Source organism: Zonotrichia albicollis, chromosome 4 (genome assembly GCF_047830755.1).
Source record: "Zonotrichia albicollis isolate bZonAlb1 chromosome 4, bZonAlb1.hap1, whole genome shotgun sequence".
NCBI lineage: Eukaryota > Metazoa > Chordata > Aves > Passeriformes > Passerellidae > Zonotrichia > Zonotrichia albicollis.
Genome location: NC_133822.1, coordinates 11,048,446 through 11,074,284, shown reverse-complemented (window position 1 = coordinate 11,074,284; position 25,839 = coordinate 11,048,446). Strand labels below are relative to the sequence as shown.

Below are 25,839 nucleotides of genomic sequence, written 5' to 3'. Positions count from 1 at the left end.
TTTTTTTTTTTTTAACTTTCAGAGTCACAAATGAAACAGAAATGAAGGTTGCTGTGCATCCTTCTCTGAACCCCATGAAGACCTGTGTTAAGTCACTGTCTTCACTCTCCTCAGACAATTAGGTTTAATTACATGAAACACAGAAGTACTATATAGCAAATAATATAGGCTTATTTACATGTTTTTATTATACAGAATGAACAATAAAATAGTTGCTGATTTTAAATGATAAACTTTTATTCTGAATATACTGTTTTTGCACAATAATTAACACAACAGTTCTAGGATTATAAACTTTTTATAACATTATTGTACAAATTTTTACAAAAAAATTATTTTTTTTCCAGGCTTGTCAAGTTCCACAAAAGTGTCAAGAGAACACAAGAAAAGGGAGAAAGACCTGCTTGCCTTGTAAGAGCAACCAAGTCTTTTTTTGCAGAAACGCACACTGAGCATTTCAATAAAAATATCCCAGAAAGCATGATCCAGACATTCCATACAACACAAGAAGAGAAGACAGCTTTGTCAGATCACAATCGAAATTTCATGGCATCTGAACAAGACAGTATCCCTTTAGCCTCAGTGAAATATTTCTTCAAGATGATGTTTTTCTTTTAAACCATAAACAGGACAGATGCAAGTAGCTGGGAACAGGGTGAGGCTAACTTTTCAAAAGTCTTGAATTGTATTCAGATGCTTTGTTTTAATCTTTTTACAATAGTGTACAATGAGTATTAACAATATTAACATTGTGGTATGAACAAAATAATAATAAATGTGGCCTTTGTTAAAGGCTTGGATGTCTGATGAAGTTAGGGTAAAATTTATCCTAAGAAAGGAGTTATTAAGATTTCACCTTAGGTTGACATTCCAAAAACACTCGAGCGCATTGCAATGCCTTTTTGGCATTAATATATTTCTTAATAACCAGTGTGCTAGCATCTGAATTTTTGGATCAGTGGTACTGAGGTTGTGTTTTGGAATTAAGTCATACTAAGCATGTTTGTTATGTGTTAATGGGAAAAAAAGGTTTTAATGTCTCTTCAGTGACAGCAAAAAGCTCTCAACCACAGCAAGTAACACTTGGGTTGCAAAGGTCACTTAAAAGGGATACTGCCTATTTGAAACCAGTAAGGCCAGGTTTTAAGTTAATAAAAGGAATATTGTAGGAAAACTTACAAATGGCAGCAACACTGTTTTTTTTTGTCAAGTTAAGCAGTAAAGCCTCAAGCATTAGAAACATGAAAAAGATCATACTAAAGTCTTAAAGGTACAGGACCTAAAAATCTTGTCAATCAGACCTGCTATGTCATGTTAAAAACCTGTTACAAATATGGACCACGGTCAGTGTTTCGGCAGTAATGCTGGTTGTTTAAAAGAAAAAAACTAGAAAGAAACCTTTCATGTTAAGTCCTCAGATCATGTTCTGCACAGTACCATGCTGTAACAACTTTACTGGTGGTTACTTGTCAGATGTACAATACACTGCATGACTTTTGTGTGAACTGAACCAGTCCCAACAGTTCCCTTCATGCTATTAAAGGAGCTGAGCATCCATTGACAGAGCCTTGCATCTGACTTTAAAAACCTCAGCTTTTTACAGTATATCATATCTTAAAATATTTTAATTTAAATTTTAGGCTCAAGCTTCTTTTTTCAAAGACAAGAAAAGATGACTATGATGCACTGTGAGAATAAGGATACTCTTCTGCATGAGAATTTATTCATGCAAGTTATTTCTATTAGACTGGTATTGACATTTTGAGATAGCTGAAGTTCAGATTGCATTTTTGGTCTATGTTTTTCATTTTGCAGATATTGGGGTATTTAAAAATAGTCTTGACAATTACTTGAATATACTACAATATATAATTTCAAAGTATTTAAAATACTACTTTCAAAAGTATTAATAAGATGGGAATCATATTGACTAAATGTTTATATACAACGTCATAATGTTAGCTGGAAGGCCAAATATTTATATAGAAACACATTTTTTCAGGTAATATTGAGGGGCAAAGGAGAGGAACAAAGGACATTTCCCACTTTGGATCACCAAGGAGGGCTGTGTGTCTGCATGGCATGGGCTTCTCCCTCCTCTTGCACTGAGCACTCTAAGGGAAGTGGGATGAGAGCAAAAGCCACAGATGTTTCCTGTGGCAGCATGAATTTGTGCCATCTTTCTTTCTTCCAACAAACTCTAATCAAATACTTACTGAGTAACTCTGAATATGGCCTACCAGCAAAGGCAAAGTGTTTTAAACAGTGCAACTTGTCCATGAAGGGTTTCTTTGGGAAGCTAAATGAAAACTATAGAGAACATATTATACTAACGTGAAATAAAAAGAGCACAACACAAACCAACAAATACTTAAAGTAACCTCAGAGTAAAAGCAGTGAGTGCAGTAATTATTGGCCTAATCCTAGAAAACTTGCTCCTCCCATAGAACAACAATTGACCACATTAAGGAAAATCACTGGATGCAGTCTTGGCATTAGAAACACTCAAACCAAATTTTTATCAGGTGGTAATTGGTGCTAGAGTGAATAGAACTACAGCACTATGACTAGAAGGCAGAGCTCCAAGTTTATCTTCACCCTTATCATCAACATTAGCTCACCTTCCCTGAGGACCTGAAGTCATCCAAAACATTTAATTGTACTTTTAATCCTATGACATTGCTAGGTATAATTTTTTTAAACCTAGATTTAATCACTGATCAAAAGGTCAGGATTTCTGTTTTTCACTCACCGTATTTCCAAACATGAGAAAATACACAGCTGGAGCCAAGGTACATGAAAAACAATGAACCAGCCATGAGTATAACTACAGTAGACATCTGATCGTTCAAGCCATGCCATGGCTTGGAGTAGCTTCCTCAGTTTTCACAGGATATTAATGCATGCCCAATCATTTTTTTTTAAACTTTTGGCATGATCAAAATTATATCAATCAATTGCCAGCATATACATATTGATGATTTGCATTTTTTTATTTTTTAATGAGCTAGTGTATTGTGCCATATTAATATTTGCATATTGCAGTTGTTAGCAGAACTGTACAATACCAGCAGAGTTGCACATTCATTGGTTTAGCTGTCTTGCAATACTGTTTAGTTCTGAAAACTAGAAAAAAAAAAGCGCAAATCATATTTTGCATCAACACTATGCTACACTGTAATATTGTAATTTACTGCACCAACCTGTATCACCAATGAGGTTGTATAAAAACAACTTCTAGAGTTATTATTCACAATCAAGTATCAATGTGCATACATATAGATTCAAGGCTCCCCATTTGTTTATATTTTTTCTAATTGCAGCAACCAGATCATTTTGCTGTTAAATATGCTATTTTCAATAATAAATAGCAACAGCATAAGTTTTAATATTATAGGTGGGTTCATATGAAGAAAACAAAGGGGGAACCTGATATGAACCTTAGAGAACATATACTTCCAAAAATAAATGTGTTAAATCTGATTTTTATATTCTTAAAATATCTGTACACAGGTTTTCATGAGATCGCTATTCTGTAAAAAATCCACCTCAACCCTTTTGTTACAATAGCTATATTTACCCTATTTTCTCAGCTTTTTCATTGCACAGTATATTCAGAGCTCTGTTTCATAATATAATGTAATATGATTTGATTGCAACACATTGCAATGTTCAATTTCTCACACAATACAAGAATCACTCTGTTATCTTTTCAATGAACTATACTCTACCATCAAAGAAAACAAACTGAAAAACAATAACTTAGCATCATCATCATGCAAAATACCCCTGGAAACCAACATTCAAATATCACAAAGACATTTTTTATTCACAAGCATTTTTGTTTCAGCCTTTGAAGAATTTCTACTAGCTTTATATGTAACTGCATTGTGAAAAGGAGGTGAATATTACATTTAAATTAACAATTTTTTTCTGACAGAAGATTATACCAAGTTTAAGATGAAAATCACTTTTTTAGTTACACTCTCCAGTACCTTTGAATTTTGAAAAACAGTAGTTTTCTCCCTTTCCTCCTTTCTACATACAATGTCAACCTACCAAAGCTTAGCTGGCTGTAGGATTCATTTTGGAAAATTAACCACTCATCATAAAGCATTCTAATCATGCTGAACTTCTGGTGAAGACTGGCCAATATTTTCATTTTACTCAACAAGTTTGGACAAAAGTGATGTTAAAAGCAGCCATTGTGGTGCCAGTAATTTGTATTGGGGAGAACATTTTCCTTTTTCTTTTTCTTTTTGGTTTTTAAACTGTTCATGTAAAAGAATATAAATCCTCAAGATATCCAAAGCTTAAAAGAAACAAAAAACCATATACATCAGCTATTGTTAGGGGAGCCCTTTTACATGAAGTCATCAAGATTACAACAACAAACAAATGAATAAACAGAAGGTTTTAGCTTTCCCCAGCGGGGCAGGTACAGAAATCAGTTTGGATGGCGCGGATGATGCAGCATTCACACACGGGTGAGGATCTGACACTCCAACATGCAGGCGGCGTGGCGCCCCGATGAGTCCCACAACGCGCGGGAATCAGACGCGAGCGCTGCTCTTCTGCTGCTCTCTCAGCGGCTGACCCTTTCGGAAATGGAACTGAGGCTATCGTTTTGGCCAGGTCTCGGTTAAGTTATGCAGGTTTTGGTTTAGCAAGGTCATAACTGGCAGTGTCTGCTGCCAGATAACAGCCAGAGCAGGGCCAACTGAATTGCTACCATAGACCACAGTGATGGACTCAGACCAGAGGCCCCACCGCAGTCAGCCGAATCCTCCTGCCGACAAGAAGGGAAGAAATCATTTAATATTAATTACAGGGAAGCTGCTGGAGAGGTAACCTACAGCTTAGTTTTCAATGTTTTGAACTACAATTGAGGCATCATTTTTGGTCTTATATGTGTTATTTTGCTAAAACAACAGTAAAATAATCCCTGGAAGTTCCCCTGGTTTTTGGTACAAAGAGTGGCGCTATTACTTTAACTATAAACATCGGAGGATTAAATACTTTCAAGGTTTACAGCAAAAACGTATGAACTAGATGGGATACTTACACCATCCATCTACAAATGCTATGGAACATACCTGGGGGCCCCAGTAAACACCATCTATTTGCTTAAAATTGCATTCATTTTCAGATTGTGAGTATGACTTTATTGTGAGAAAAGATAGAAGAACAGATAACTTTTCAAGTTTGGAAAACAAACACAAAAATATGTTTATGTCCATTTCATCAAATGACTGCACAATAAAATGAATATGGTCTGCAGGTGAAGATATGATTAAAGAGAATGAAAATCCTTTCTCTGCCTCTGGTGCTCTATTAAAGTACAACAAGGAAATTTTCTATTGCACTACTTGTACAGAGTTTGAAGCTCTCTCTCATCTGCACTGTTGTCATGCAATAGTAACTATTCCTTGTGCCACACAGCAGTCACACCACTCTTCCTCATTCCTCTCCACCATTAATTGCTGATCTTTGGTCTCTCTTTACTTATAATGGTTAATACCATTCACATTTTGGACTTATTCATTAGTCTGGCTGAAATACATTCGATACCTGTTCTGGAGCCCGTAACACCTTAAACCTTGTTTTTCAAGACTGACACAAACTCTGATTGGTACCTAAAACACCAGGAAAATTTTCCCCTCTCCACTTTGTCTGAGAAGTCTGAGATTCATGGGTAGCTCTAAAGGCTGAAAATATTTGGTCTTTCTCTTGTTTTCACAGGATTCTGCACCCATGGTATAAAAAGACACTTTCCATTTTCCAAAAGATTCCAAGCCTCCAAGGGCAAGAAAACAATGTAGGTGGAAAGGAATTTAGGTATGTTAGCAACTGGGGAAACTTCTTGAACAGGAGCAATATGTGCAGGGAAGGACAGACAACTAAATCTGACTGTAACCGACTGACTCCTGGCACAGAAATTAAAAAGTATATATATAACAGAAAGCAGAGGAAGGCCAACAGAGAAAAGCTCCTAGTTCAGACTGACATGCCACTGAGGCATATGCAATTAATACTTAATATACCCCAGACAAGACTGGGGTGGGTGTGTGTGGATATGTGTGTGTCTATAAAACATAAAATCATGATAAATAAGAAAGAGTCATTAAACAAGCTTTAATTTATTAGCAAATTTCCTTAAGCAAATTTTGCATTCCTTAAGCAAAACTTCCCAGCTTTGTAAGAATAGCAATGCAGGACATCAAGTTTAATCAAATGGGCAAGAACAAGAAAGTACATAAAAATGGCAGATCCAATATAAACAGGAAATGGACAGGGGGGGTTTCAAAGTGGTTGTTTGAAACCTCTTTGCAGAATACACTGAAATGATAATAGAAATTTTTTGACTAAATTAAAAACACAAAGCCAAATATGATGTTAGGGCAACTCCTTCATAACAGAGGTGTAAAGACATAATTTGGGAATTGCAGGGCATAGGAAAGACCTTCAATGAGTTCTTTATACCAGCTTTAATGGGTGAGAATTATAATGCTATTTATTTTGCACACAATGCATTCTTTAAAGCTGGTAGGTTTCCAAAACAGTTTGGGAAAAAATATGGAAAATCAGATAAAGCAGACAAAGTAGACCCAGTACATTATCAGGAGTTATAGCATTCACCAAGAGTCTCTTTTAGAAACTTGGATGCAAAAAACTGCAACAATCCCAAGCCCTAAAGAAACCCCCAAAAATAGCATTCAGTTTTCTTAGAAAGAAATAAAAATTCATTTTGTCCTAAAGCAAATACCTCATGTTGGTTGCCATTCTTTATTAACAGTAGCTTTTTCCAGATATAGCTCTTTCATGTGTAAACTTTATAATTTAGTTGTATAGTTTTGGCTTAGGCCTTTTGTTTTGTTTGGTTTTGTTGCTGTTGTTTTGGTTTGGTTTTATTTCTTTTTGGTTGATTGCACTCTACAAGTTCAAAATTCCTAAGATTTCTGGTCAACAAGAAGTCCTAAGTGAACTCTGCTAACACCAGATTTGTACAGGATGCTAAGATTTCAAGATGCACTGAACATTCTGGTTTATTTAGTTTGGCTCTGTCACTATTTGCATCTGCATTGTGTCTTGTCATGCAGCTTTATTTCTATTTAAAGCACTTAAAAATAACCCTGTTGCTTCTTCCTTACAGTGAATACCATCAAAAACAGAATTATCAGTAAAGGTTTCCTCTCACAAGAATTCAGTGAATGGTACTCAGTGTTACCTCTTGGTATTTATTATTCTTATCACTGAAATTACTTAGAAGAGTCATCTTTGAAGAAAGAGTTGAAAGCAAAGCAGGAGATTTAAAATTTCCAACAGACAGGAGATGTCTGGAGAGTATAAGTAGTAAACTGAAGGTCTTAAACAAAATTGTGCATATCATGAAGAGAAAATACCTTTATAGCAAAAATGGCATCCAGTATAGCAAGTGGGCCTCCACATATAGAGTTATACAGGACTCAGCCTACGTAATCTTGCGTTACACCAAATTATGCAAATTATGTTGATAAATTAATCCTACCACCACATCTTTTTGAAAAAAACCTTCCATTCTGTTGTCTCTTTCTATCTGCTGTATGAGTTTTGTTATTTTTTAAACTACAGCACAATTTCTCAACCTCTCTTACATTCACCAGTCATACAATGTAATATTCCTATTGGGTGGAAATGAAGTATTTTAGTATCTTTTTTCCCTTCTCCCTAAGACTACACAGGGAAATTTTTAAAGGATTCACAATTCACAAGTAGAGAATATCTTGGAAGCCTCATGCAGAACAGTCATCATCTTATTATGAACGACAGCATTAAACTGCACTACACAAAAGCATACAAAGCTTATACACATATTTAAAGCTTAGTGAGATTTTAACCTCATATTGATTAAAGCCACATCAAATTTCTGAGGTTTGTAGACCAATTTGCAGTGGTAAACCAGCAGTTCTGCCAAGAACAATTTCTAAATATTGTCTCTGGAATCAGTTAATTCTTTTGTGTCGTAAGCTAAAACAAAAATACTCGTGGCAAAGAAGGTACAGTAAATCCTATCTAAATTAATTTTTTTCCCCACAGAATTTCACACTATAATTTTCTTCTGTTCAACTCTCACTGTTGTCAAAACTACAGGAAATGTGAAAATATAAAATAAAAAAGAGGACAAAATCTGATTTGTTTATTTACATGAATTAAAACAATCAACAGTCCTCTTGAAATAAGCAGGATTCCACCCCAATTTAAAACTAGATTGAGAAAAATGTCAGTTTTGAATGGTCTTCAAAATGACCTTTTTTAAAAACACTTCCCCTCTACCCGAGCTTTAAGAAAACATTTCAGCTGTTTCATGTTAATGTTATTTTTGAGATTTCTTCTAAAGCATCTTATAACAAAGATATACAGCATTGTTTTATCTTCTCTTTACATTATCTTATCTTTACCTCTTCTAGTGCAATTAGACACTGAACTATTTTTAAGCAGTTTCACTGAAATTTTCCAGCCCATGACATTAATCACACAAATCCTGAATAACAGATCAGCTGGGGATGTCCTCTCTTTGTTGTCTTCAAAATTATGTGTGTGTATAAATTCCCTTTGAAGAGAGAGAGACTTGTAAAAGAAATTGGAAAGAATTGTTGTAGGCTGTTTTCATTTCACCAGAAGTGTATGAGAAGTTTTTTGCATTCATTACAGCAAATTTTCTTGCATGCTTGAGACAGAGAAGCGTCAGATCCAAATGTCGTCTTCTTCATGTCATGCCTTACTAGGACAACTCTAGGTAAGGCTGTTCTACAGCATCACGTGCTAAGAAAATTATTTAGCACTTTCAGAATGGAAATGAATGCTTTTATAAAACCATAACTTCATTTTTAAGTATCAAAACAACATATTCATTGCTATATATCAGCATTTCCTTGAAGACACTTCCACTCCAAAGTTTTAAAAATACACTTGGAACTATAGATACGTATATACATATATACACTAAGGCTATAATATACTTGTTTCTCCTTTAGAAGTTCACTATAACTACTTAATGTACTAAAACTTTGTTTTTAAATGATAACAGTTTATCAGAACTCACTGTGCTACTCTGACTTTGAAAACAATGTCTGCCCAAAGAGCTTCTGATGTGGCCTTGATACCAATGGATTACCTCAGTCATACCTTTTATAAGCATGTATTGTAAATGTTTCATATTACACTGTGAACACCTTTGCTTTTACTCAAGAGTAATTTCCAGTTCCAATGCATGGTCATTCACAAATTTTGGGTTACCCTCCTTTGTCTGGACTACCAGACAAATTGACAAAGGTGTGGAGCTCCCCATGCACAGACTGGGGACACGGGCAATTCCATTGGGATATATCCAGTTGCCTGGACTGCTAATCACCCTCAAAGCTCCCACTGACATACCTGGGAGCTGATGGAAGTAAGACATTCCCAGTGAGGGCTAAAAACTTGTACAGTTCTTTTCTTTAGTCTCAGGCATGGTAACAAAACCAGTGTGCATGTACACAATAAGAGCAAGCCATTTGAGGCAGTGATAATGACTATTTTGTTAGCCTTGATGAAAAGTAAAAAAAAAACCTTCAGGTTAGTGAACCTGATCAGCTGGATTGTATCTGTGTTGGCTTCAGTGATTTTAATATAACTACACAGATTAATGTCCAGAGAGAACCCGTTTCCAAAATCACAAAGTTATTAAAAACAAGATGGATGAACAAAATTACCTTTATAACTTTCTGCTGCCAAAAGCTTATCAGCTAAAATTATATTCTGGGTGTTTCCCACCTTCAGTAGAAAGCACATTTTGGGCAGAAAGAATTCAGCTCAAGGTGAGTCTCTGCTGCTTTATGTACATTGGACAGTAGCTTTTTAATTAAAGAAACTATGTGCAGAGCAAATTGCATGAGCAAGAACATGAGATGCTTATCTAGATTTTAATGTGAAATACTACTGGCTTAAAGAAAGGCCTTTCACCTTTTCCTACAATCTTTTGCCATTGTTGTGCAAGTTCCTAGGTTTACAAGAAACTATGTCATTTAAATACAGAATAAGAAACTTCAAAATTACTCAAAGAAGAAACAGTTAAACAAAATTTAAAAGATTTTTTTTCATTTATGTTCAAGATATATTAATTGAAACTTCCCTTAAGTATGGAGAAAATATAAATTACCATAAAAATAACTGTTCTAAATTTCAAATTATTTCAATATTTCATTAATTTTTAATATTTCATTACACTAGCCCTGAAAAATGTCCTGAAAGCTTTTGGCTCTGCCTCAGTTTGCTTTACTTTGATAGACATGTGAGTATCTCCCTCTAGTGGTTTTCAGAACAATGTTGATCAGAAACCCCTTCAGACACACATTTTTCGCTCTCTAGCTCAGCAGTTCTCTTGCAGATATGTCACTTGCACAGTGACTCGTGATGCAGCCCCACACCATCAAATGCAGCACAGCCCAATTGCCAAGGCTTTACTTGGAAACCCCAGAGTCTGCACTTGGTCAATATACAGAAACTTACATAGTTAATTAGAAGCAAAACCTCACCTTCTGCTGTAATCAGGCAATTAATATGTTTAAGCCGCCAAAAATTAAAAAGTAAAAAAAATATTATTTTACTGAATTCCCAGTTTAACCAAATTGATTCACACCATTATCTTCAATTATTTACTGTTGTGTTCATTTGAATGCAGTGAAAACTCCTTGGTCTTCTCAATAATAACACACACACATATCACTCATCCTTTCCACCCCTAAGTAAAGCTTTACTTTCACAGGTATGCTGTCTCTTCTATTTGCTTTGTATCTATTTCTATCTATGGAAAAATCTTTCTTCTTCTGTTCATTTTAACAAGGACAAGGAAAAAAAATTCTTAGAAGTGAAGGATGTGGACTCAGCTGGTACATGTGTAATCTCAAAGAGCCAACCATATAAATCCAACAGGTTCCCTTGTCTTTGTATGTTCAATGGGAGAGGCCCTCATGTTTAGTAATTGTGATTTATATGGCTCCAGACAGGTTTTTTTCATATTTAATTTCCCTTAATATTGCGACAGTAATTTACTCCAGATTGTTGCTTTTGGGACTCGCTTCATTCTGTTTTCTTTTGTATGCTCAGTAAGTAAAAAAGTCTGCTAATTTTTTAAGCCAAGAACAAAACAAAAATTAGAGAAAGTAACTGACCATCCACACCACATGAAAACTTGCAGAAAAATGAAGATAGGAGCGGACATCATGGCAGAGGCACGACTCGTTGTGCATATAGGCTGATCCTATTAATAACGGGCAAAGTAGCAAGTAGAGGAAAGGAAAGAAAACACAGAAAAAAAGACATACAAGATGAGATATCATGCAGATTGCTGGCAGTTAGCAGAGTTAATGTGAAAGCATCCACCCAAGAGCAAGAGATTCACAGCAAATTTTGCAAATAAACTTAATCAAAACAATCCACTGTTACAAAACACATGACTTACACATTGATCAGCACATCAAGCTAGTGAGCAAGAGTTGTACTTTCACACACAATCATACCAGGATCGTTTGGAATATTTACAATGGCTGGATAGCTTTTGGATTTTCAAAATCCCAAAATAGCTTTTGGGTTTTCAACTTTATTTAATCTTTGTTGGCCAGTAAGAAGACTTCCTCTTTAAAATAAAATTCGGTTACCAGAAAAATGCATTGAATACCAATTCTCTAAACTTTTTAAATGCTACTGACATGTCAGTAATTGTGCCTCATTACAAGAAAAGCAGAGAACATACTGGAACAAATTTTGGTATACAGCAGTTATAAACAATTAAGTACACTGGTTTGGGACAAACTTTCCACTGCAGAAATTGCAGGATTGCATGAGGCATTCAAAATGCATTTATAAATTTTTTATTGTAACAAATGCCAGGCACTTCCTTGTTCAGTACTATTTGAGATTTATTCTGAACAACTTGAATTCACCGTAATCTCTTGAAAGGTAACATAGAAATAAGATTAAAAATAGTTTAGATATGTGGCAAAGTTATAATTTTTCTCTTTCAAAACTAATGCATTCAACACAGAAGTACCAAACAGCATAGTTTTGGTGATTTCAGTAAAGCAATGCACTTTTAAACCTGCTAAGAACATGACCTAAAGGCAGTACAATTTGCAGAATTAGAAACAATGTCCTAAACCATATTAAAAATTTAAATAATTTAACAATACTTTAAATAATATTTGGAAAAATTATTATAAAAATACTACTTCTAAGCCAAGATTATGGTATACTTGTGCAAGCCATTGAAAAACTGAGTTTCACAGTACCACACAGAGACCAACAGTTTTGCACTCACTGATGATACTTTAGTGGGAATCATGTGTGAAAGTGCAATGGTTATAGGACAGGCAGATAAGAAAGCAGCTGTTAAGTTTATGTTAATTGAAATAAAGTGGCTATGGTCTAGAGTGAACAGTATGTTTAGTGATAAAAAGGTTACCAGGCACCAAGGTACAGCTAAACACATTTTTCACTGATTGTCTAAAGCTGCTCTACAATTGTTTATAGGGATATTCTTAGAACCTTACAACTTCAATTTTACCTGTTTGGCTTCATCAAAACAGATTTCGGGACCCTTTCTGTATCTCGGTTGCTTGACCATTTCACATGGATTTGGCCCTTCATCTGTTTCTCTGGTTAAGGAGTGTCACTCTTTTTCATGCATTGTACATGAGCAAGATCAACATTCTGTTTTTATTTTTATGGCAGGAGAGAAGATTTACACTAATTCAGATAGTGCTGAAATAAACATCAATATTCACAGCTCCTTGTTTAAATTCAAGAAACCCAAACCAACCATTTAGATAAATCAAAATTAAATACCTTCTTTTTTACTGCTATAATAAAGAAAATAAACCTCCTGCAGAACTTATTAGTACATTTTCAGGAATGTAAACAGAAATAAAATAAAAGTTTAGTTCTTTTAACATTTTCTATATTTCTCTTTTATCATTGTATAAATACTTCAGAAAATATTTCATAAAACAGTAAACTTTCAACGGTGCTGATTAGTTACAATTTATGTTACCCTGCCTTAATGAAGATACACAATAAAAGCAATGAAACTTTTTTGGAAAAGTAATGTCATTTACAGGTGGAACATAGCAGTGAAAGCCTACAAAAACTACTGGTTCTATTATGGGTACACTTATATATTACCCCAAATATCATAGAAAAGAGTGTGCCACTGTAGGCTTTGTAGTGAATGACAGGAGAACTACTGAGATCCCATTAGCATTTCAGTGATGAAGGCAGACAGAGAAAATGCTGTCCATACTACCAGCAGAACAGCAGGAAAGGGGAGCAGTGACATGCTATTAATTAGCCAACTGAATACATGAGGTACTGCTTTAGCTCACATCTCTGAAATCTCTAATTGCTGGTGTTAAAGTGTTCTTCACACTGCACTTCACATGTGCCACTGGCTAATGAGGGGCACAAGTCATTGCAGCAGACTTGAAAGGCATGGATACGGCAAACTGCAAAACAGCCTTCTGGTGAAAGCTGCTTATATTACCATTCAGTATGCTAAGCTTTCTTTTTGTTCCACTTGAGATGGTACACATAATAAATCTATTAAAAGAATAGAGTGCCAGAACATATCTTAGTAGTTCTAATTTACACTTGAAGCAATCCTGTTCATGCACTACCATGGAGTAGTATAGCAGCTTCAGTGCAACAAGTGGAGAGGCCAAAGCAAAGAGAAGGCAAGATGATGGGAATTTATTTCTGTAGTCTGCATCTGCCTTCATTCAGACATTGTCAGACTCATCTCCCCTTTTCTCAGCTGTGGCTCAACTGAAAGGAAAGTTGAAACACAAAAATGTTCCAGGAGGCTGCATAAGCAAAGCTGCACCAGCCAAAAGGAAGCAAAGTGTAATAATAATCATCTAAATAGCACCCAAAGGTCATTTTGTCTGCTTGGGTGATGTTATGCTACATCTGCATTTCACTATGTACCTTAGTTACAGAAAAGAGTTGAATAGCTTAGTACTGCATAGTTGAACAAAAATAAAAGAGCTCCTTTAGTCAATATAAGCCCTCCCAGCTGTTCTGACTGCCATTTTAGGTAATTTACTTCTTTCTAGTAGTTTTGGGCTCCAGAGGGAAATGCAAGTCATGTGCCCCTTCCCATCCATCATGCTTCATTTTCTATAGTGAGTGCTGTCCATAAATTCAGACGATGGAAACAGTTGATCAAACTGTCATGGACTGAAGCCAATTAGAATATTAGGCTAAGTTTACATAGCTCTGTGATGACACCCCAATGTAACTTCCTTTTCAGCCCAAGCGTGGATGGAATTCCAGTTTTATTAATGTGGCAATGAATGCATTGCTTGTGCCAAAGAAACACAGTCATCTGTACCACCATCTGCTTTTCTTTCAGGAGTGGGAGAGGCTCTCTCAACTAACTTCCTGACGTGGACGGAGGTGTTACTAATTGTTTTCCTTGTTCTGTCACAGTAATCCAAATTATGGTTTGATTTACCACTTCTGGCATGCTATCCTCAAGCCTACGTAGAAGAGAACAGCTGAGGTGAATTTTTCCTGACCTAGAATTGGTTTTATGTATTTCCATTACCATCACCTGCAGTTATCTACTGCAATGAACAGCTAAAGCAGAGAGATTGGCACAAAGGTGGTTGTGAATTAAAACAGTCTTTCACATGCTTTAAATTTCAATGCTTGTGTTGCAAGAACTCTGCCTAGCATGTAAGCCACCTGTGTCTCCAGCCAGCTCTGAAAAAATTCTGTACAGCTGGATGAACTCTAGCCTTTGATGGCTGAGGCAATTACCACTAGAAGTAAGCTCGTCTTTGACACTGGCATACAACAAAATGCCTTCATCAATCAACCAACATGCAGCACCTCAACTTTTCATGGTCAAACACTCCTATCTGGCTTTTTTTTTTTGTTATTTCTCTAGACAGACATACCCTGGTCTTTTCTTCAGGTTGAACAAACCCAGGACAATCAGACTTTCCCTGCTTGCGCTCTCAGATGCCAACCTCCTTGGTGACACTACCCTAGACTCCCTCCAATATGGCAGTGTAATACTTTACACTGATTAAGGTTCTTTAAATTTCTGAGACTGGGGAGCACACAGAACTCCAGATGTGGTCTCACCAGTGCTGAAGAGTTGGGATGGATCAGTTCTCCCAGTCTGCTGACTGCACTCTTGCTGTCATAGCCTGGGATGTGACCAGCCCACTTCTCTGCGAGGCACTGCGCCAACTCACTGTCAACTTCTTGCCCACCATGAACCTCCAGCTTTTTTCTGCAAATCTTCCTGTCACTCTGTTCCTAGCCTGTCCAGCTGGGCAATTAATCTGTCCTGGGCCCAAGATTTTGTATCTGCTTTTTTGAAACTTCATTAAGTTCCTGTGAGCCATTTCTGTGTAAATTCTCACAAATAACAGCTTTGCTCTCTACCTTAATGACTGCTGCCTCACATGATTTGTGATATCACCCACAAATACCTGCTACTTCAAGTATTCCAGTGGCAACCATGGTAATAACGTAGATAAGTGATTCATTTCTCCCCCAATAGATTCCAGTATCCCATGGCCAAAAATCAATCCACACTACTAAATAACATGGTTTTTAAAGGATACCCGGCTTCTCCGCTTGCATCAGTGGCTTTGGGTCACAGGAACGGCACAGCAGTTGGCTGTCACTAATAATGAACACTAGATTGGTGTTTGAAATCTTCTCTGCATGATAAAGTCTGGGAAAAAAGTCAACAAAAACCTATGTTTAAATGAAGTAAGGAAAATCATATTTGAGAAGGACACACAGTATTGGAATAAAATAATCCAGCTTCACAGATTTAGTCTTCTTGCTACTGTGTATCTTTTTTATTAACAAACAGTAAGAAAGATTTATAATAAATTTTGTAATCTTTTTGACATTTCCATCGTACCCTTTTTCAACTAGACTTGTTAGTGAAAAAAAATGGAAAAGAGCATAAAATGACTTGAGTTAATAGTTAGCTCTGTACTGCTACCACAGTAGCTGTACTGAGAAATAACATCAGTTCAGCATCAATTAACACAAAAAAAAAAAACCAAACCCAACCACAAAAACAAACAAACAAAACCCCAAAACATAAACCTGTCTGTAAGGAGGTCAAGAGAGAAGCATGGAGTATGCATGTCATGTATTGGATGTGAATTTCTTGTATTTTTATGTCCAAATAATTCTGCAAAAGGTATTTAAGATAGTAGGGTCGTTTTCAGTTTATAAATAAACCCAATGCATACTAGAAACATGGAGGAGGAAGTACAGAGGTTGAAAAAATGTCTGTGTGTTTTGACCATTCTCCAAAGCTCGCTCTCTTTCTTTCCTGGCTTGAAATACTGTCTTTTTTTTTTTTTTTTGTTTGAAATCTGGCTATTAATTCTAATTTCTAAAATGCTTTCAGAAGCTCAAAATGTATGCAACACCGTAGCAGGCTCTTTTATGAAACAGAAATCTAGGTCTAAGATGCTATGTTTCTGTAGTATAAATTTTTTTCACTTATTATTGAATATCATCTTCAAGAGGCCTCCTTATGGTGTCTGGAGAATAATTCTTTTAATAAAAAGATAGAATACCTTCGTTTGCTTTATAAGACTCATGGCTCTTAAATCATAAGCATTATTAACTAGAAGATAAATTAGAAGATAAATTGTATAATCTTCTTGACTGTCAAAAATTCTGATACATAACCAGATTAGAGAAGATCATATCCCTTGGGATGCTGCAGAATGCTTTTAAGTTGACATAATAAATTAAAAGAAAACAAATTGGGACAGAGATAAAAATACAATTTCCATGGAGCAGAGGCTATAAAACAAAAACTTACTAAAGCATTTCTACAATTCTTTAATGATTAAAATTAAAATTAATTCTAAACAAATAAAGAGAATGCAATTTTCCTGCTTCTATTCTTCTCTGTCCTGCTTATGTGAGTTTGGTGAAGTTTATCCAAAATATATCTTTGCTTGTTATAATAGTGTCCCTATATTTTGCAAAATAAATAAAATCCCGAAGTAATTACTTATATTGAAGAAATTTTACCTGGAGCAGTTTATACAGTCTACAATTCCACCAAAGGATTTATCATTGTTTTCAAAGAAATATTGAGTTTGCTCGGTGATACAGCTTGTTTTAGGCAGGGCAGCACCGAAATCATCATCTTCCATATCAGCTGATATAAAATAAATAAACAAATAAATAAATAAATAGATAAACAAAGAAATTACATTTTTAAATCACAGACACAATGGGGAGACCCAAATATGTCCCCTGACCCAGATTCTTACCTTCTACTTTACTCAAAGTTGACTCTTTAACATTCTTTTGACTTACCTGCTTCAAGGAACCGTGGAAAAGTCAAGCTCAAAAACAGCTGCTGTAAGATAGACCTGAACACAGAAAGACAACAGATTTATTTTCAAAGGTTCTTTTTCTTCTTTGCATTTTAATGCATACTAAAAAACTACTGAAACATAAGTTATTACCAATATTTTTTAATGCTTTTGCCAGTTATCAAAGCTGTATTTCTTTAAACCTTCCAGCATGACTCTGGTTTTCTTTTCCCACATTTTCACAGGTCTTTCACACTAATCTTTTATTCTACTGTTCAGATTTGCTGTAATGTGTGCCCACAAGTCACATACGGGAAATGTTATCACACCATCCCTGCCCCACTTTTACACCTCTGTTGGAGGTGGAAGAGGCATGTTGGTGTTTCTCTGCAACTTAAGCCAACTGGAACTCCTTTCTAACACACTCAGGGAACATGCTCCCGAATTAGATACTTTACACTCACTAAGGTTCATTCAATCTCTGAGAAGGAGATCAGCACTGGAATACTATATTTTAAAAAGCACTACTGTAACAGTTGACTTTTAAAATCATCTCTATTCTCGCTCTTGATCTATGGACTACATTTTCTTCCTATATATGCCGCTGAAATAGGCTTAAAGAGCTCTATTTATTGATTCTTTTTTCTTCACTGATGATGGCGTTTTTTTTCCAATTTTATTTGCTTAAAGTAGGTACCAGCTTGCCACACACACAGACCTTTTCTCCTCCACCAGCCTGTCAAAACAGGAAGTGCAACAGGAATATTCTCTGACGCCCTACTTCTCTTAACCTTCCTAATTGTATTTTCCAGTTGTCAAGTTTTAGGCTTGCTTCTACCCACAAACATGACCCAGTCTCATCTCATTCTGTTCTAACACTTGCTCTGCAGAGAGAAGGGACTGTATAACTTCATTCAACCTAAAAGTTTTTTCTCCTTTTCTAGTGTGATTCCTGTGTAAAGAAGCTGAACATGCCTGTCACCTTCCCCATGGTGGCATTCCCCGAAGGAGTTCTGGATTCACATCCACGACTCCGTGCTTTGAATCATCAGAGGGACAGCACAGAGCAGTTATGGATCAGAAGAGACCCAATTCTATTCAATAGTAATGCAATTTGCTGACAGAAAACAGTAATCTTTTGTAATGGCTTACCTCAGAGTTTACAGGGAACTGAACAAAAAAGGCAGCCTGGGAAAACTCCTAAATCTCCTGACTTAAAGGAGCATGAAGGAGAAATGACACGCACGCTCTTAACCAAACGCTGATGTATCCCATACAGATTTTGAAAATGATAGCTCACACCTTTATCCCACATTTTTTGCCTGAAACACTATAGCTTTCTTTAATAACCTGGTTTCTCTTATTTCCCTGTACTTGCTTTTGCCAGGTGCCTCACCGAATCCATTTTTTGGTCATCTCTTTTCACTTTGCTTGCTTAATGGCCTTCTAAGCCTGCTTCTGACCTAGATTCCATTAAAAACATGGCCATAGTAAAGTACTTTAATGCTGTGCTTTCAAGTTAAACATCACACAAAATAAACCTCAGGTCTAAATTCAGACCAGACCGCTGAGTCTGATTTGAACACTGATAAACTGAAGTTTCTCTGTTTGAAAAGAACTCAAATTTCTCTTCTGGATTATTGCCCATCTCAAATTTTTGAAGCAAGAAAACCAAGACTATTTCTCTTCCTCTTCACTAAACGTAACCAACAATAAAAAGCAACATACTGTCTTCATAGTGCTTCTGTGAGAAAATTATTATACAGTTTTTCGGCTGCTACATGTTTTAACACTTAGCTTTGTAAAGGAGGTAATTTATTCCAGTTTGGTAGTTATTATTAGGAAAAAAAAGTATCATGAGTATTTAGAAGAAGGACCAGTCTCCAAGGGTGCAATTCCCACCACAGCAAAAGCACCACATCCATGCCAATTCCTTATCCCCATAAGGAAGGTGCTGAGGGAAGTAGCTGCTCTGAGTGTCAATCAACATGGCTCTGAAAAAGGTAGAATACCCCACCTGAGCCCTGTGCCAGCTCTGCAGTCCTCAGCAGAGAAAAACATGGGCCTGTAAGTGGCTGCAGACAAAGGCCACAGAAATGATCAGAGGATGGGATACTTTTGTCATAAGGAAAGGCTGAGAGAATTGAGGTTCACTCTGAATAATAGGAGGCTCCCAGGAGAGCCTTCTTGTGGCCTTTCAGTACTTAAAGGGGGTTTTTAAGAAAGATGAAGACAAAATACAGCAGGACCTCTCCCAGTAGGATAAGGGGTGATGGTTTAAACTAAAAGAGGGAAGATGCAGACTAGGTGCAAGGAAGGTATTTCTTACAATGAGGATGGTGAAACACTGGCACAGGCTGCACATAGGGGTGGAGATGTCTCATCTCTGGGAACATTCAAGGTCAGGTGGGATGGGGCTCTGAGAAACCTGATCTAGTTGAGGATGTGCCTGCTCACTGTAGGGGAAGTGGACTGGATGACCTTTGAATATCCCTTCTAACCCAAATGATTCTATGATTCATGTGTTTTGTAAAATGATTCACTGAAAAGCAACCATTGATGTTCTTAGGACTTCTTGCTGGAAAAAGGCAGAGATGATATTCTGAAAGAGGGAACCAAGTGATCAATAATTCAAAACATGATAATTTAGACTTCACAACTGCTCATCATACTTAGGCCATTAATCCAAACTCTGCTTCCTGAAGCTGATTTTGTAGTTAGAATACAATCACAAAACCTGTCAAGAGCAGTTCTTAATTGAACTGTTGACAAAACAGTCATGTTTGAGACATAGCTAAGAATTTTCATTATGAGAAACTGCAGAAACAAAGGGTCCAGAGAACTTTTATGGAGGAAAAAATTCAAGTCAAATAAAGTTTCAACCCACTGAATAATTAGAGTTTGTATACAGAGATTTCATACTTACCAGGCTGCTGCTGAAGCCCACCATCCAAGCTGCAAAATATCTGTTATTGTAGGCTGGGAAAAAAAAAGGCAAATAAACCAGGTTATTTTATTTATGTAAACAAGTGCAGACTTTCAATGGATTGTCAGCCACTGCACACGGGACTACTGACCACATAAGCAGAACGAAGTCCAGCTCCTTGCTTTGGTTCTTCTTCAGGATCACAGACTGACTGATAGTCATAAGACTTGTTAAAGGCATACAGGGACATGTTAATCAGGTTTCTCATCAGGCCAGGATCAATTTCACCAAAGAACCTTCCAATCTGATGGGGGGAAATACAGAGAGATAAGGTAAAACACTTCCAAATATTTTTCTCCTAACAAAGTGCACAGTTCTAAATTCCTCAGTTAGACAGTGACTGTAAAATGCAGTATCAATGAGACCTTGCCTGGGGAAGAGCAAGAAGAATATGAGAAAGAAGGTGTATGGATAACATATTATTTGTCCTCACCATCTTAAATCCATTGGCAGTCTACAAGCCCAATGGCAAAGCACAAAGAATGAAACTTGGTAGCAAGTTTGGTGTCTTCATCTATAAAGAAAACTGTAAAAAACACCAACAACCCCCCTAGAACTTCTGATCCAGCAATATTTCTGTGATTCAGAAATATTTAAAATCTTTAGAGTAAGTTGAGAGTTAAATGCTTTTTTTTCTTTCTCTCTTTGAACTTCTTCCTATTGGTTTTCATGTTCAGCTCTTAAAGAATATACATACCTGTTGTGTATATTCATCTCGATTGGACATCAAAAGAAATCCACCATCATCAAGGATAACACAGTCCACATGCTATTGTAAGAAAGTGAAATATGTTTACAGGAAAGATTTGTCAATAGAACACTCTGTAAGAAGCAACTTTTAATTTATTTTTTTTTCCAAGACATCAGAGTATCTTCAAATCACAAACCAATAGCCAAGGGCCAATTTTAAGTTATAATAATTAGCATTATCAGTATAATAAAAGTTTGAACAGATCAAAGGCTTATTTGTGGCTTAATTTCATAAAAGTTGTTTTGCAAATTCTTATTTGCTCAATACTTTGTTAGTTCCAAGAGTGCTATATCCTTATTAAATCTGATTATAACTGGAACTCAGTTCATAATAAGGGGCTACAACTTCTCATGTGCTTCAGCCATGTTAAAGTAATTTTCCATTTGCAGATTTCAATGGTAAAAATCTTAAGGGCAGGCTCCCAGCTTGCTAGGTGTGATTATTTTCACTTGTCAAGGACTGTAGTGGGATTATTCCAGGTGTCAGGTGCAGGAATGGGAAACCCACTGATTCCATCCATATGCTTTGCACTTTGTAAAAGATCCTTGCAGCCAGAGATTGGAGAGATAGCAGTGAGGTCAAATAGAAAACTCCCCACAGTACCCTTTCTGCTGTAATTCTTGCATTTAATGATCTTCACATTCCTTGAAAGAGCTCAGAAGACCTGAGCACAGAAAAGCTTTTAAGCACATGGCAGAACCTGATATGGTGACAGTCCCTGGATCTGAGTGCCAGCAGAGCTATGGGGTCCTCTGATCCTGAATGTGCTGGGAACCAGCGACTGGAAAGGCACATTATGGACTTGGGTGCTTCTAAGTTTGCACTTGCCCTTCTCTGAGTTACTCTTTTTTTTAAGAATTTTAAAAATTATTATTTTTTTCCTCAGGATTTGTCTCTTGTTTTGCAAACTACTGTTATATTTTTATCACTTTTTTTGACATAATTCTCTTTTGCTTTTCTTGTATATTCTTCTTTACACTTGTTCTCATAACTTCATCACCATGATTTTATGCCCTCTTTCCCCCTTCCCCTCCTGGCCTTAATCTTTCTCAAGACACAAACAACTAAACACTGTTTTCTGTGAAATTAACACTCAAATAATAATGATAGGATCTGTCTTACATAGATCTAGAGGGAAGGAGTGAATTTCCATACTCTGTCAGAAATTCATAAACTGAACATTTTCTTACCATGCTATTTCTTTCACAGCCACAGATTTCACTGTTGCACTAAAAAACAGAAGTATGGTAATCTTCATAAAAATGTTACGAAAAAAACCTGTATTTTGAAGTTATATTAATCATTCAAGAAAAAATTATTATATTTTCAATATCTGTATATAGACTTCAATTTTGAGTATGTTTCATCTAGCAGAAATATCTCTCTTAACAACCTGTATTCTGTAATTATCAATAGCACAATCTTGATTGCCTTTCTCAAAGACTCTGATACCCTTTAACAGTATGCTCAATATACATAAATAGTTTGGAGTACTTGTCAGGATGTCAGTGATGTGAGCATAAAGCAAACCAGAAAGAATAGGAGCATTCCCATGTGTTTGGAGTTTGGAAGGAAAGCCTTCAAAAGTATCTTTTTTGACCATGAAAAGCTTCAAAGCATGGGAATCCTGTGTGGTAAAGGAAGCCCATCAACCCAGCTGGCTTTTATGGCTTTGATTCCTGACATGTTTTTTTCATGTTCTTGCAGTATGGATACACATCCACACACAACTGTGTCCTTGCATTGTGTCCTCAGCAAAACAACTCCCAGGTGATGCTGCAGTCATCAGTGTTCTTTCTGAAATATTCATCCTACTTTCCATCTTTCCCTTGTGCATTTTTGTCCCCAGCTGTTCTGACTCTTAGGCAATGCATTTTCCTCCCCATTGAACTACAGCTCCAATACCCAACCAGCCAAACTCTTTTTTTGAGTCCCTGAACATACAAGCAACATTGCCACACCCAGTAAGAAGGAGATTTCTTGAAGTTTCTTCATTTTGTGCCTTTCCTTCCACAGCTCACTATCAATTTCATATTTTCTTTTCATTTAACATTTCCTCCTTCCCATTTAAACCTCAGATGCATTACACATCAGATGCATGGAATGAAATATTTAAGCACATATTTCATTAAGTTCTGCTAAAATGCTGTGATGTTGGATGCAATATAAACCCTTGCTGTTCACTGCTTACCCATCCTGGATATTAAACAAGAAAAGATTCACCAATTGTTTTGCAGATTTTATTCACTGTTACTGCAGAGTCTTACTACTAGCTAGAATATGTCATTTTTCTTTGTCCCTATCCATGTCTTATAATTATGAAAGCAAGACACGAACAAAATATGGCCTATTTCAACATAGATTTATTTTGTGCATTTGGATGATTTAAATACCACAACAACTTGGCAACTATGCATCTGTGTGACTCTGGCACAAAGAGACAGTAAACCTATTTGCATCTGAAACTTTGAGAAATGCAAATAAAGTTCAAAAAAGACTTGGTCAATTGCTTACCAGGCTCTTGATTGTGGTTTTTGTGAAATTGTCCATCCAGCTGGTTGCATCAATTTTTATTCCAACAACTAACAAGAAATACATGAAAGTTTTTTTGAGTAAAATGAAGGGAAAAAAAGGTAACTGTATAATCCTAAAAACAGGGAGGGGAAATTATAAAGACAGCTAAATCACTGAACTGGAGAAGGATAAATTACGATTTTTGTTGCCTGATCACCAACATCATTCATGAGACTAATAAATTTAACACTCTTACTCAAATGCAAACAGATTTCCACTAGAAAGATTAAAACTGTCTCAGAGAAAATAATGTTATTATAGAGTGAAATTGCTTTGAAATCTCAATTAAATTTCCAATTTGCTGTTGAGCAACAACCAAATAAAGTATTTCAAGTTTCAGTACCACTCTATCTTACCTGCTGGCTTCAGAAGTTTCCCATCAACTTGTATTTCCACAGCCTTGCTTACCATAATACCTGATTCATAGCTGTTGGCACCACTTTCTGACAGTACAGAAGAGAGAAAAAAAAGAACAAACAGAAAAAGAAGTTAGGGTGACATGAAAGCCTCTTCCTCTGAAAAATATATTATTATTCAAATACCAGGCTGATTTTAAAAAATCCTTTTCCAAAAGCACTGACCCAGGTGAATTTATCACCTGTAACAGCTTAGATCACGAACACTGGCATGACTAAGAAATATTTGTATTTCCTTTTCTTCTTTTAGTTCTTTTTTTTCTGCTTCATAAAGTTACTATATAGCCTTTTCTTCTGCAAACAGAACCGTGAATACTTGTGCACATGTGAGCAGCTCTGTTAAAACCAGGATCAGAACCAAAGATTTTATCCTGATGTTGTCTGTGTATTTTTCAATGCAGAGCATACTGACACCACTCACTAATGTACAATTTCTGCTCTGACTGACTTGAAACTGTTTTCAACACTGCTTAATTTGAAAAAGCAAGTTAAAAGTAGATTCCCTGGAGCTGTTTGAGGAGCAGCAAAGGCTCCAGGGAATTTTATTAATTAACATCTTTACATTTTACTGAGAAAATATTGCAATAAATAATTACGAAATAAAGCAATGAAGGATTCCATATGTTTAAGAGAGGAGTAAGTGATTTGTGGTCTATTTTTTGACATCTATTTTTTGACAAACATTTGCTTTTTTACAAACTTGAGAAGGTTAATGTTGCTCACATCAATAAGGAGCATTTGCTATTGTGCTTATGTCGGTTTTAAATGTGACAATATCTCAGACCAACTGGTTTTGGTGAATAAGGGCAATTCTAAATAGAATTCAAAAGCACAGTTTAAACTAGGTAGTGGTGCAGTGGATGGAGTTATGGGCTCTGGACCCTCATGCCTGGTCCTCCAAGTCAGTGCTGGGGGTGCTGAGACAACATACAGAACTCAGCTCTATTAGGACTTTAGGTAGAGTTTCTGTCTATGAGTGCAATTTTATTTCTCTTTCTGTTAAAATAGTTCTGCCAAAGCATCACTGTAAAGAAGTGTTTCAATACACTGAATGAACACCAGTGCTCTCTATGTTTTCACTTAGGGTAATTCTGAGCACACAGGGCCACCAGAGTAGTTGACAAATTATGATGACCTTGTTTGGTGTCTCCTAGCTTCTCCTTAATAATGGAAATTATCCCAAGTCTTCCTTCCTTGTGAAGTGTCACGCTTGAATCTTTTGTCAGTGACCTCATCTGGTATGGGGAACTTCCACTTGTACTGAACTAGCTAACTCTGACATTTCTAAACTGTGATGACTTACTGTTGTAGTATGGAGCTGTGAAAATATAGTTGTCATTATCTAAACTCCTCTTATAGAAGCTGACTTCATAAGTTTCAGCATTTTCCAACCAGTCTTCTCCTGCCCTAAATTAAAAAAAATTAAAAAAAAATACAATTTAGAGTCTCATTAAATCTGTTCTGTAGGTTGTTTTCTTTCAATGTTTCACAGTTGGAAAGTGTGAGATTTATTCTTATAGTCCTCAGGATCTATCAGTTTTCACTGGTTAAAAGACAGATGTAATCATTAGGAAAACCCAAAACAAACAAATTTTGGAGAAAAAAAAGGAATTAGTATTCTTTAAAAACCAATAATTTAGTCTCATCACTTTTAGATTTGTTGTGACAAATACAACTGCGACACTACTTGCAACAAAATCTAAAGGAACCTTTACAGCACAC

The 25,839-nt window shown here is 36.1% G+C and overlaps 1 protein-coding gene across 7 annotated transcripts in view; it reads right to left on the bottom strand.

The window, feature by feature from the left end:
* Positions 1–216: 216 nt before the first annotated feature.
* Positions 217–25,839, bottom strand: part of CACNA2D1 (calcium voltage-gated channel auxiliary subunit alpha2delta 1) — a 364,493-nt gene continuing 338,870 nt past the window's right edge. For 3 of the 7 annotated variants that reach the window (XM_074538781.1, XM_074538782.1, XM_074538785.1), the window contains 12 exons: positions 25,421–25,524; positions 24,058–24,144; positions 23,642–23,709; positions 22,318–22,356; positions 21,074–21,145; positions 20,468–20,620; positions 20,317–20,369; positions 17,392–17,447; positions 17,101–17,230; positions 15,654–15,766; positions 12,581–12,663; positions 217–4,789 (listed from right to left, as the gene is read on the bottom strand). In XM_074538781.1, coding sequence (XP_074394882.1) covers positions 4,673–4,789; positions 12,581–12,663; positions 15,654–15,766; positions 17,101–17,230; positions 17,392–17,447; positions 20,317–20,369; positions 20,468–20,620; positions 21,074–21,145; positions 22,318–22,356; positions 23,642–23,709; positions 24,058–24,144; positions 25,421–25,524 — 1,075 coding nt within the window. In that variant the 3' untranslated portion in view covers positions 217–4,672. Of the gene's footprint in view, positions 4,790–10,641; positions 11,279–12,580; positions 12,664–15,653; positions 15,767–17,100; positions 17,231–17,391; positions 17,448–20,316; positions 20,370–20,467; positions 20,621–21,073; positions 21,146–22,317; positions 22,357–23,641; positions 23,710–24,057; positions 24,145–25,420; positions 25,525–25,839 lie in introns of those variants that run through there. The other 4 variants (XM_074538779.1, XM_074538780.1, XM_074538783.1 and 1 more) reach the window with 4 other exon arrangements.